Source organism: Asterias amurensis, chromosome 3 (assembly GCF_032118995.1).
Source record: "Asterias amurensis chromosome 3, ASM3211899v1".
NCBI lineage: Eukaryota > Metazoa > Echinodermata > Asteroidea > Forcipulatida > Asteriidae > Asterias > Asterias amurensis.
The window spans coordinates 15,672,100-15,685,037 of record NC_092650.1 but is presented as its reverse complement, the minus strand read 5'-3'; the positions used below and the strand labels follow the sequence as shown (position 1 = coordinate 15,685,037).

Here is a 12,938-nt window from a genome sequence, read left to right as displayed (position 1 = left end):
TGTTGAGCTGTTTTTAATGGCTCCGCTTTTAACATCACTGTCGCAGTGAAATGGCGACAGTGATGAGACCGATGTTAAAAGCGGAGCCATAAACAGCTCAACAAGGTGGGCTAACGCATCCAACTTCTTTTGGCAAGTAGTAAGTAGCTCGTCCAGAGATGGTGTTTGTTGGTGAGCATTCTGAAAGCATACCTGCCCCCCCTCCAAACCACCCCGTCATCTGTGACTGCTTTTTGAATCGTTCAACCGTTTCTCCGTTTATTGTAATAGGTGATGGATTTTGGAGGGTCAATAAAGGTCATCACCTCGGTTTTCATAGCTGATTTCGAAGCATTGGAATAAGTAACAACTATATCTTCATTTCATATATTTTATTCAGCATCTAAACGAGAGTCATTGGCACGAGTCATTTTAAGTGCAATTTCTTGAATGAAAACTTTTACCAATAAAACATTTCTATAGCTTTTTGAAATCATCTCTAAATTTACTGATCAAGTCGGCATCTTTCAAGGCCAAGAAACAAAAACAAAGGGGGGGGGGGTGGGTGAGAAAAAAAGCTTTCAAAAAATGACAACAAACGTTAATCTGAAAAAAAAACCAAAAAACAAAAAGCGGTTGATTCTATTATAAATTTTAAATTTAAACGATCTATTTATTGGAAAGGAAACAATTATATGAAGAAGAAGAAATGAAGAAGAACAAGTATGGACCATGTAACAATTCTTGGTGATATAATTCGTTCAGAAGCGTTAAAGTGACAACATCTTATTAGTTTGACTTACGCTAAACAATAATTTTAAAGAAATATCAGTAACATTGACACTATGTTTTACATTTTTTTTAAAGTCCTCTAATGCTTTCAAATGTTTACCTTCATTCCTAAAAAAATAAAATATTCAAACTACTGCATTTAGCAAAATGGTACACAAAATTACAACACAGTACAACACACACATACATCATTTTGCATTGGATCACAAAAATGTCTTGGTGGTTCCATAATAAAATTATTCTCGAAAGACAAAGAAAAAATTCCAAAGAGTGATTTTGAAAGCTAAAGGATTTGACTTCTCCTGATAATTCTGTAAATATTTACAGGGCAACAAAAACAAGTAAACAAATGTACCAAACTGAGTTGTGAGCTGACCGTCTCTAAACACTCTGACTTGAAGTGAAAGTGCGATAATAATTATTCACACACTGGAAGGAAAGAGGAAAACGTCAGGCCATGTACAATTTTTGTTGCAAAATAAAATGTCATTAGAACATGATTGAGGTAGGGGTGTTACTGTGGCCGTTTTTAACAACCATGACTTGAGATTTGGCCGTTTCAGTTATTTAGAAAACAAGTGCTTTCCTACGAGACTCCAATATGCAGGAGCCAAAATCCAAGCTTGGTTTCAAAAATTAAACAACTCACATAAAATATGCTGAAAATGGTATGACAACCCTATCAGTGACATTATAATAAAACAGTAATGACATAAACTTTAAGCTAAAAAATATTACCTTTTTCTAAATTGCAAATAAAAGTTTGAAAGAAATTGAATAAATAATGTAGTCGCGGACGAACGAGGTGACATACATCACACGTTTACTTCCAAAATTGCTTTTGATCTCATCCTTTTAAAGTTAAAACTTCTCAATTGACCATGGACACTGCTAGGGTTGTGCAAGTCTTCATAATTTCCACAGGTGAAATAAAACATTATTATTATGCAAACTTCACATTATGGTAAGAATACGTCCTCCCCATGAAATTATGTTTACAAAATGATGTATTCTCCACTAACTTTGACACACTAGTCTAAAAGCTAAACGTCAGCTGTGATAATCGTAGCTGTTTGCTGCGACCCTTAGAGTAAGAAAAACAATTAAGAAAAACAATAAAAAATTATTTTGGTTTACCCATATACACCGATGTATGTAGCACTGTATACTCAGTATTTCCCGAGTCCTGTAAAAAAATCACAGGCATTTTACTCGGGTGGGATTCGAACCCACGACTTTGCAATTCTAGAGCAGTGTCATACCAACTAGTTTTTGTAAGAAAACAAGTTATACAAATTTTCCCTCAACATTTTCAACAATCCAATTGTGTACTTTACATGGGGAACCATAACCCGACATAACCCTTTACTAGAAAAAAACATGGAATTTATTGCAAAAGATGTTCTGGTAATAAAATAAACTTAAAGTTTTCTCAGTTACCACAAACATGTACAAATATACAGTTATTACACATTCTAAGCTCAATGACCCAAAAGCCCTTGAAACAATTCTATTTACAAAAATAGAGAAAAGACAAGTCATCAAACATAAACACAAAAAGTTTGTTACATTCGGAACTAGGTTTCCTCCTCTAACCTTTGGAGAATTCTGGTCAAACAAACTACCATTAAAGACACTGGACACTATTGGTAACTGTCAAAGTCTAGTCTTGACAGTTGGTGTATCTCAACATATGCATAAAATAACAAACCTGTGAAAATTTAAGCTTAATTGGTCGTCAAACTTGCAAAATAATAATGAAAGGAAAAAAAAAAACGCTTACAGAAGCTTGATTTCGAGACCTCAAATTCTAAATCTGAGGTCTCAAAATCAAATTCGTGGAAAATTACTTCTTTCTAGAAAACTACGATACTTCAGAGGGAGCCGTTTCTCACAATGTTTTATACTATCAACCTCTCCCCATTACTCGTTACCAAGTAAGGTTTATGATTATTTTTAGTAATTAACCAATAGTGTCCAATGCCTTTAACATATCGATTGAGCAATCTCAAGAGAGAGAGAGCCTTGTGAACACTCAATTGGAACTGCATTTTCAGACCTTTATTTACCAAAACTACAGATACGGAAAAATATTGTGTGTGAAAACTAAATAATAAAAATTTCCTTGTAATCCTTTATCCAAATCTTTCAGTAATTTCAACATTTTATTATAATTATTACAAATGGTTGGGAACGATTACATGAAAAACTTCAGCCCCCATCGCTAACATACCCATTAAAATAAGTTAACAATGACTATATTTTGTGCATCATTTAACAACTAATGATCAGTACAACTTCCTGATAATCTATTTCAACATCCCTTGTCCCCAAGATGTTACTGAAAGGGTATTACGTACTTTTTCCTAACAAAAAACACAATGTCCACATATTTACATTAAACTTACACAGTTTGAAGATTATGATAGTAGAAAGCTTCCCTTGAAATTTTACTTACTGAGGTACTGAGGTGCTAGTTTTTGAGAAATGAGTAAAAGTAATAATTCGTCTCAGTTTTAGCACATAAACACATATTAACCAGTTACCCTATGGTTTTGGTATAATATCAAAACTGGTTAAGGGGATTTTACATGCTAAAATAATTTTGGTCTCATGAGACCAAAATTAGTTTGTGACTTGTTTTACCAATTTCTCAAAAACTACAAAACCTTTGTTAGTAATATTTGAAGGGAAGCTTTCCACTATATTATCTTCAAACCCTGTAAGTCTAATGTGAATCTATGGACATTTTGAAAAAGTACCTGAATCCTTTAAACATAAATCCATAGAAGTCTCCAATCAATCTGCAGCAGTTATGTAACATTTGGTTCTTAAGGAATCTAATCAGAAGAGTGAGCCAACAATGCAAATTCATTGCAAACGCCGCACACACATCAAATCATCTCAAAAGTTTTTTTTTTTTTAAATACCCTCTTTTGTTGCATTGTTTTCCTGCTTAATGGTTAGCAAATTTTTTGTGCTTACTGTAGCAAACAAAATTTTTACGGTGGCCATGGATTTGCATTGTGACATCATTTTTTTGTGTGCAGTAAGCACCGGAAGGTTAGCCTGCCTTTTTGTGTGCTTACAAGTACGCAGCACTATGAAAATCGCACAGTAAGCACAAAATCGGCTGCTAAACAGCGCTAGGAAATTGTGTCCAAGGGTGACAGAGGCAATGGCCCTGTTATTCCAGACCAAACTCAGAATTACATAAAAAGAGGGGAATTACATCACAACGCATGCTTGCCGCAAACCCATTTCAGTTGAGTATCCTGATCTACTTTGAATGAAGTCTTGACTGATCTCCACATACATTGGCATGCGTAGGCTCTACAACCTGAAATGAGAAAACAATCAATAGTGGTTAACAATAGACCATCTGCATTGACGTCATCACACATTTATCGAAATAGTGATGATAACAACAATGAAACATATATTTGGTTTGCGGTAACACCATGTGTGTATCTACTTGCCAGGTAGAGTTTGTTCTTAGAGAACTGTCTTTCTTTATTCTACTATTGCGGAGTAGATTATCCGGTGTTCGGGAGATTTCAGGAGTTCTTTTCAGAACTGAGAAGTTTCCTGAAGTCTTCCGAACATCCGATATTCTACTCCGCGATAGTAGAATAAAGAAAGACAGTTCACTAAGAACAAATTCTACCTGGCAAATAAATACACACATGGTGTTAACGCAAAACCAAATATATATTGATACCTCACCATGCAATGCCTCAAATCATACAATAATGAAATAATGTACATGTAGGCCTGGAATTACACTCAGGCCATATTGAGATCTGGGCCCAATTTCATAGAGCTGCTAAGCACAAAAATTTGCTTAGCATGAAATTTCTTCCTTGATGAAAACAAGGTTACCAACCAAATTTCCACGTAATTTTCAAGATAAGCAAACAACAGCTGAATACCAGTAACAAGCAATATGCAACAAATGGAAATTTGGTTGGTAACCCTGTTTTTATCAATGAAGAAATTTCATGCTAAGCAAATTGTTGTGCTTAGCAGTTTTATGAAATTGGGCCCTGGCCAATAACTCTCCTGCAATCAATTTTTCTTAAAAACTTTATGACTAGAGCTGGAACTTCTACAGTGAATAGAGATTCATGTTATGGGACAAAAAATTGATCTACTAAAGGTATCAAAACCATTTAAACTTGCACAGTTTCATGTTTATAGATAAAGAAATATGCAGATTTTTAAACCTTACCTTTCCGTTTCTTCAACTTGGCACTTAATTTCTTGAAGTCCGGAACGTTGTTCCTGAAAAACAGGTATTCACAGCTGGAATCCCACTCAAAGTTGTCGAAAAAGACGATCTTGAAGTCACATGATGTACAGCGTAGTTGATCACACATTCTGTGAGGAAATAACAGTATTTCTCAGTCAGGTTCTTTCTGTCCTACACTTCACCTTAAAGCCATTGGACACTTTCGGAACAGGAAAAAAAAAAAAAAGTTCACAGATTTACAATAACTTACAGGGTTTACAGACGGTAATGGTGAAAGACTTTTCTTGACATATTATTCCATGAAATGCTTTCATTTTTAAGGAAACATTAAAACAATTATCAATTCTTGATAGCGAGAATTACAAATTTATTTTAAACACATGTCATGACACGGCGAAACATGCGGAAGGGTGGGTTTTCCCGTTATTTTCTCCCGACTCCGACGACTAAATTTTCACAGGTTTGTTATTATATATTTAAGTTGTGATTCACAAAGTGTGGGCCTTTGGACAAAACTGTTTACCGAAAGTGTCCAATGGCTTTAATGATAATTTCAGCTACAGGTACGCAAACTTTTTCTCCAATTGAACTCAAAGCAAATACTTTATGATAAATGCAGGCCTGGACCTACACTGAGGTCACAGAGGTCATGGATTTTGTTGCCCTACGGTTTTGGCCTTACTGCTCTTTTAAAAACTTTCATATAGATATTGAATATGACGTCACCATTCAAATATCTGCCCTACAAGATGGTGTCTGTGCGCGTGTGTGGCTGGGTGTGTGCGTGCATGTGCCGTAGAAATCAAACCGGGAATGCTGCGTGCTGTGTGCTTCTTTGATGTACGCGTTTGGACACACATACGGTTTGACCTACAAGATGGCAACTTTCAAAGCAAAAAAGGGGGTTATGCAATACGGTCTCTATAGGGTTTTTCCAATGAATAATGCATGTAGAGACCACCACCCCATACAGTGAGTGTACACTTGAAACAGTAGCCCATTGATTTGTATATATCGTGTATTAAGCAAGACATGTGTGAGACACCATAAACCAAGCAAGCAATGAAGCAACAGCTCTTGTGGAACTCAAGACATTACACTTGGTACCCTATCTTCCCCCATCCTTACCTCTTTGACACAGGGTGCGTTCGTTTAAGCTTCCCTGAGTAGACTCTGGTCTGCCCCCTGTGCATTCGAATAGCTTTGACGTCATTCCAGGGGCTCACCCGGGTCAGCCCCCAGTGCCCTGCTTATGGAGTGGGTCACTTGGAGGCTGGCCCCAGGTGCATGATGTCAATATGAGAGCGGTGAGTGATCGTTCCTGTAGCTCTTGTCAGGGGCTCACCCAAGTGAGCACCGCGGGGAAAACCCAGGGAAGCTAATCGAACGCACCCACAGAGAACCTATCCCCATTGAGCCCTAGGTACCCTGTCTTGCCCCCTCCTTACCTCTGCGACACAGCGGAGCCTATCCCCATAGGGGTGTCACTACCCCCGACATAAACAGGATGACATCGCCGCTGAGATGTGCTCTGAGTTCTTGAATGTACACTGCTCTGACTACCCTGTCTGTTTAAAGCACTCTGTGATAAAAAGAGAAACCCACAAAAACCCTCAAGGTACACGTTTGGTTATTACTCATAACAAATATTAACTTAAAAGCTGACTTGGTAACGAGCATTGGAGAGCTGCTGTTGATATTATAAAACATTGCGGGAAACGACTCCCTCTGAAGTAACGTAGTTTTTGAGAAAGAGGTAATTTCTCACTAAAATAATAAAAGACTTCTAGCTAGAAGTCTTTTATTCCTATCTGAGAGCACACACATTCGTCCAACAAGGATGTTTTTTCTTTCATCATTTTCTCGCAACTTCGATGACCAATTGAGCCCAAATTTTCACAGGCTTGTTATTTTATGCTTATGGTGAGATACACCAACTATGACGGCTACTCTTTGACAATTACCAATAGTGTACCTTCCCTTTAAAGTAGGATTTCAGAGATGCAATCGGGTGAGGCTTTTGTAATGTATATTTTTATTTGACAAGTAGGTGTCAAATTTCTGATTTATTTTTTATTTTTAATGCGGACAATCATTATTGCATGGAATTGAACTGAACTGAATCGTGTGTTTAGTGTAGCGCACTACGCACTCAAAGGGGGCAGCAGCCGATTTCACGAAACGCTAGGATTAATCCTAACTCGAGTCAGGACGAGTGACCCGTCCTAACTTAGGATGAGTTCAATTCGTCCTGCGTATTTGGATACGGAACTAAACCCGTCCTAAGATGAATCATAAGTTAGGAAGAGTTTGGTGAAATCGGCGGCTGGTCTATTTGAAATCAGATGACTAATGATTGCAGGAACTTACCGGTGGCTCTGGACCATCTATGATGTCATCAATCATTGAATTGAGGTCATCATCCTCCCTGGATTTTGAAGTACTGCAAAAAGAAGAATACAAAACTTTCATGAGGACAGAGGTTTTGTTCCCAAAACCTTTTATCTGACACAAAGAGTTGCTTCATGCAACTTTAAAGGGGGGGGGGGGACTGCCTTAGACATAACTATTGGTTATAGTGTTTTGTACAGTGTTCAAGTCAGTTTTCTACAGCACAAGCAATCAACAGAAACCTTGGGAACAAAATAGGATAAAAGTAGAACAGATAGAATATTTTATTATTATTGCAGGAATGACCCCAAATTACAGTCTGCTCAGAACTATAAATACACTAAAGGCCAATTTCTTTTTTTGTAATGATAAAAAAAATGCATTGAATATAAGTTTGATAAAAATATATCCAAATAAACAAGCGAATGTTTGACTTAGAAAATAAAACAGATGTTTCTTTTTGCTTTAACATTTACTTCTTTTAAAGACCACTTTTGATCAAGAAACCCCAAGTGTATGTAGTAGTGTACCCTGGGGTTGTGTGTCATAATTGCTAAGCAATTCAGTGCAAATCAGACTCATTGCATGGTGTGGGTTTGCAGAGATGCCAAGTCCAGAGGCCAGCTATGCGTGAGATTTTTCAAAGCTCACCACCACGCCCCCCCCCTTGAAAAAAAAAATTTGCCAGATTTAGAAAGCCTTTCGAAAAAAATTGAAGAAATTTAATTGTGGACAAAAAAGTGTTCCAAAATGCATCAAAAACCTCTTCAGAATAATTAAAACTCACATGAGGTACACAGGAGATGTTGATGGTTAATGTGGAGGTACGATTGTGTCAGATTATTTCTGTCCAAAACTGCCCGTTGTGACTTAGCTAGTGGAGCACATTTAACGAATTTGCTAAACGAATCGGGAAAAACTTGTGTGCAATAAGAGTTTTGCGCTCTGCCGAATTTTAGCTGAACCTGCTGGGAGAGCAAAAGTGTGCGCAATCTGCAAATTTGCGCTCTGTTTGTACGGCAGCTCAAGTTGATGATTCTGATAAACTGCGTGAAATCTGAAGATTGTGCAAACATTGTAGATTGCGTTTTTTGTACACACGAGCATGATTTGGCAATGCATTGTCGTTAATTATTATTTTTTTCCAGTCTGGCCCCAATGCGCGTGAAAAGTGTTGCTGTGCGTGTGAGCGTGAGACAGAGCCCAAATGCATGAGTCTCACGCCTAATGCGTGAGACTTGGTAGGTCTGGGTTTGAATCCTGGTCAAGACACTTGTGTCCCTGAGCAAGACATTTATATATTTGCGTCTCATTACCCAGGAGTTAATGGGTACTGTGAGGGGCTGCTATGATTACTGTGAATTATTTATTGTAATGTGCTGCATCATTGCATAGTTGGCAGCAATGTGCTATCGGAGCTGAGTTTGAGGAATGGATTAAATGGCCCATTGGTACTTTATATGTTAGGTTGAAAGCGCAATGATCACACTTCAGAATAGTGCTCTAGTAAGAGTCACTGTTATAATTTTTTATAATGGTTCTGGGGCCGATTTCACAAAGAGTTAGTCCTAACTTATAGGACTAGTCCTAGGAGATATTAAAAACGTATGGCTAGTCCTAACTCAGAAAAAACTAGTCTTAACTCTTTGTGAATTCTAACTCAAGAAAAAACTAGTCTTAACTCTTTGTGAATTCTACCCCTGGGCTTTTACACACTTTTCAGGTACGTAAAAATAGAAGTAGATGACATTATGTACACCACACAGTACATGTATCTCCTTCAAATTATGTTAAACTCCAGTACATATATATGGCAGCACATCTCAAATGTCAAGTGTATTGCTTTAAAAAAAAAAAAAAAAAAAAAAAGTGCTGTTGTTAAATTTTCAACATCTGTCGTGAAATCAAACACATACAGCAGGAAGGAATCTCCAAAAATTTTTTTTTGGGGGGGGGGGGTGGGGGGGGGGGGTAGGCCTATATTTTTCTATTGAAGTGTGTGACTGAAACATGAGGAACGCCTAACAGCACTAATTGTCACCTTGAAAATCCTGTTCGAGTGACTGTGTGTACCATTTCTGAATCTGTTGTGTTGCATAGTATCGCCATAGTTACAGTCACCTAGCAACCAATGAGTGCACAAAAGATCAATACAATACAATCTTAATTAGGCATTAAAAAAGGGCTTTGTGAAAGAAAATAAGGGCAGCTTGATCGGATTAAAAAAATCCCTGATTTGATGTGTTTATTGCTGTTGGTTGTAAGCAGGCTCTCACAATTGCTACACAAAAGAACAATTTAAACCAAGCATGGACAATCTCTCAAGATGGCTGTAGAAAAAATGTTTTAAGTTTATGTATTGAATTTGTTTTTCAAAACAACTGTTTTGTTGGCATTTAAACACAATTTTGAACAGTGGTATTGTCTTATACTAAAGTCATATTCTTAATTTAATTTTTTAAAGAGTAAATTTCTGTGGAGGTTTTCAATCATCCCTCCACCAATAATTAACACGAACAAAATTTAACTGTCGTTCACATTTTTTAGGGTAGGTCGGGTTACAGCAAACATACAATTTATTATGTAAGGCCTATAATACAAACACTGGCAGTCAAAAGGAAGGGTTAATAATAGACTTCAACAAGTCACCTTTTAATTATTGTTTTGGCCTACATTGAATGACCTTTAGGCTAATGAAAATATAATTAGTTTCTGGTCAACTGATAAGGGGTATTTTGTATTGTACATTTAAGGGGTCTTTCAAAATTTAATCAATGTTAAACAAAATATTTTTTTGCAAAATATTGACAGGCTAAAAATAAGCATGGTGTATGGTGTAGGGTACTCTATACACTGAAGAACAAGATATTTCTCCAATGCAGTCGGTATTTTCTCAATGTTCTCAGCTCAATAGTTTTTAAAAGCTTACATTGTAAATTTCATGCTTCCAGAGTGCACCTTTGTAGCTAAAATGGACAAGGAAGTTTATGCTATCTCTCCCACTGGGTTTTGGGTTGGTTAAGACTGATTTAAAAAAAGAAATTGCTCAACAAAGAAGATTGTTTCTTTAATTTAAAATTAGATTATTTGGTTTTTCAGTTATTTCTTTTGACCCACCCACCCACAATCTTAACAAAATATATTTTTTAAAATGGATGATTCAGAATGGGCACAAATTCATTTTCTAAATAAATTTCAAAACCTTTTAAAGGCAGTGGACACTATTGGTAATTGTCAAAGACCAGTCTTCTCACTTGCTGTATCTCAACAATGCATAAAATAACAAACCTGTGAAAATTTGAGCTCAATCAGTCACCGAAGTTGCAAGATAACTAGGTATGAAAGAAAAAAAACACACCCTTGTTTGTAACACGAAGTTGTGTGCTTTTAGATGCTTGATTTTGAGACCTCAAATTCTAAATCTGAGGTCTTGAAATCAAATTAATGGAAAATTACTTCTTTCTCGAAAACTAATCCACTTCAGAGGGAGCCGTTTCTTACAATGCCAACCTCTCCCCATTTACTCATTAATACCAAGTAAGGTTTTAAGCTAATAATTACTTTGAGTAATCACCATTAGTCAGATTGTTTCTTTTTCTGTTTCTTTTGAGGGTTACATAAAATGTGATTGTGTAATTGTAAACAGCTGGCGTATCAAGTGGGGGGATCATTTCAAATCTGGATTTATGGGATATGTCCCATTTTAAGAGCCATTAGCTTTGATGTGTTTTTAATGTGGTAATTTCAGTTTCATTTACCAGCAGACAATATAATAGACCTTTCCCATGAAATATTTAAGCTGCACAAAGCGCGTGCGCACTAACGTTTTGGTTGGCAAAATGAGGGAACATCGCGCTGTTTTGTACACGGCTAATGGGTGCATGACGCAGACGAGATTGCGCGTCTGCTTAGTGCACAACGCTATGGCGTTTGCCAACCAACAGGGTTTGTACGCATGCGTGAATGTAATTAGCATATTTCATGGGAAGGGTCCATTCGTTTCTATGACACTCTGACACGTCAGATTCCTATAAAATTAAGGTTTTAAAAAAAAAAATTGCAAATTGCAAATGGAGTCTACTGTTTTAATTGGCAACAGGTGCCCCCTCAAAATGGTGCACCCCTTGTGCCCCCCCTTAAATTATCTTAGTTTTAGCACAGCAGGAAGTTGACTTGAAAACAATTCTTTAAGGATAAACACTTTGTCAGACCACCTTTTGAGGATTTTTCATTTACAAGGAGTCTTTTTAGAAGAGAGTATTTTCCATACACGGTCAAAGGTCAAAAACGGTGCTGATGAGAAACAAAAAACATTAAATTGGCTTTTAATGGATCAATCATGTAAAAGAAAATGTTGAAATTTTGTATTGATGGAAGTGTTTATCATAGTCTGTAAAGAGTATCACAGGCATTTTATTGTGGTTTCTATGCAAGCATGCAGAATTTAGGTAATTTCTAACACGACTTGTTTCTTAAAAGCCAAACTTTTCTAAACTGCGGTGGACTTTTATGAATGCCTGGCAAAGCTTGCTAGGGGGCGAGATGACCAGCATTCAAGAAAGATGTGGTTGGTACCGTGCTCCATTCTGTACGCGCTCGACGTGGATGAATTCAACGTTCTTGTAAAAACCCAAGGGCAGTTTTTTGCTGTTTTCTTAGCCAGTAGACAACGCAATCAAATAGATTTAATATTAATTTTTTATTTACTAATTTATTGTTAAGTTAATGTAAATTATTCTACCATGAATTTATTTACTTTACCAAAATCAGAGTAAAACAACACCAGAAATTGTGACATGTATTGTTGTTTTGAAACAAATATTGTTGTCACATTTACACTGAAAAAGTATCACCAACATCTAGATCAGTGGGTTGTTATCTACCTAGCTAAATCCATACCGTTTTGACTGTGTGGCTGCCGCGCGGCGACTTCCCCCGCCGTCCAAACTCTTCTTCTTGCCCGCTGCATCACTATTGCCACTCTGGTCCTCTTGGCGACGGCTGGACTTCTCCTTTTTAACAGGTGTCCTGACACAAAATTTAGTTTCTACTTCGTCTAAAAGGTCGTCGATGTCATCTGCCATATTGTCACGTAATAATTGCTCTTGTTTTAAACAGAGAGGACATTATTTTGACAAAATTAGGCAGTCTCAACTTAATCTTCCACCGATTTCAGAGCCATCTGGTCAATAATGAATAATTCATATCTCCGAGGTCAAAGGGTGAAAAGGAGGACGAGCCCCGCCCCTCAACTTTACCAAGTCGTTTTTGGAGACTCCTGAAAAATGTATAAAAAGAGCATAGTAGTGCAGTGACATGTGATATTTAGTTTTTTCTTTTGTGAATTTGAAACTTTCACTTGCTTTTGTTGCATTTTTTTGCTAATATGGAAAACTTACTAATATACCCGGATTCCCCATTGACAGATTTATCCTCAAGACTGAAGCAAGTTTAACTATTTAGTGTGGTACAGGCTTAAGAGCAAACTATGCAATTTCTTCATAACAGGAGTGCGGGTACCGCT

General features: G+C 36.9%; 1 protein-coding gene across 1 annotated transcript; it reads right to left on the bottom strand.

Annotated features, from left to right (window-relative positions):
* Nucleotides 1-625: 625 nt before the first annotated feature.
* Nucleotides 626-12,589, bottom strand: LOC139935229 (cilia- and flagella-associated protein 418-like). The gene is made up of 5 exons (XM_071929729.1): nucleotides 12,314-12,589; nucleotides 7,394-7,466; nucleotides 6,472-6,605; nucleotides 5,003-5,151; nucleotides 626-4,111 (listed from the first exon to the last, which is right to left on the bottom strand). The coding sequence occupies exons 1-5, from the start codon at nucleotides 12,496-12,498 to the stop codon at nucleotides 4,005-4,007; spliced, it is 648 nt and encodes a 215-aa protein (XP_071785830.1). The 5' UTR covers nucleotides 12,499-12,589; the 3' UTR covers nucleotides 626-4,004.
* Nucleotides 12,590-12,938: the final 349 nt, after the last annotated feature.

What these genes read in the sequence shown, in the direction of transcription:
- LOC139935229 (XM_071929729.1), bottom strand. Translation starts at nt 12,498, where the DNA reads ATGGCAGATGACATCGACGACCTTTTAGACGAAGTAGAAACTAAATTT. An exon ending in GCAGCCACACAGTCAAAACG is followed by an intron (nt 7,467 to 12,313) that starts GTATGGATTTAG and finishes TTCTTTTTGCAG; the next exon opens with TACTTCAAAATCCAGGGAGG. An exon ending in GGCTCCGCTGTGTCGCAGAG is followed by an intron (nt 5,152 to 6,471) that starts GTAAGGAGGGGG and finishes ATTTCCTCACAG; the next exon opens with AATGTGTGATCAACTACGCT.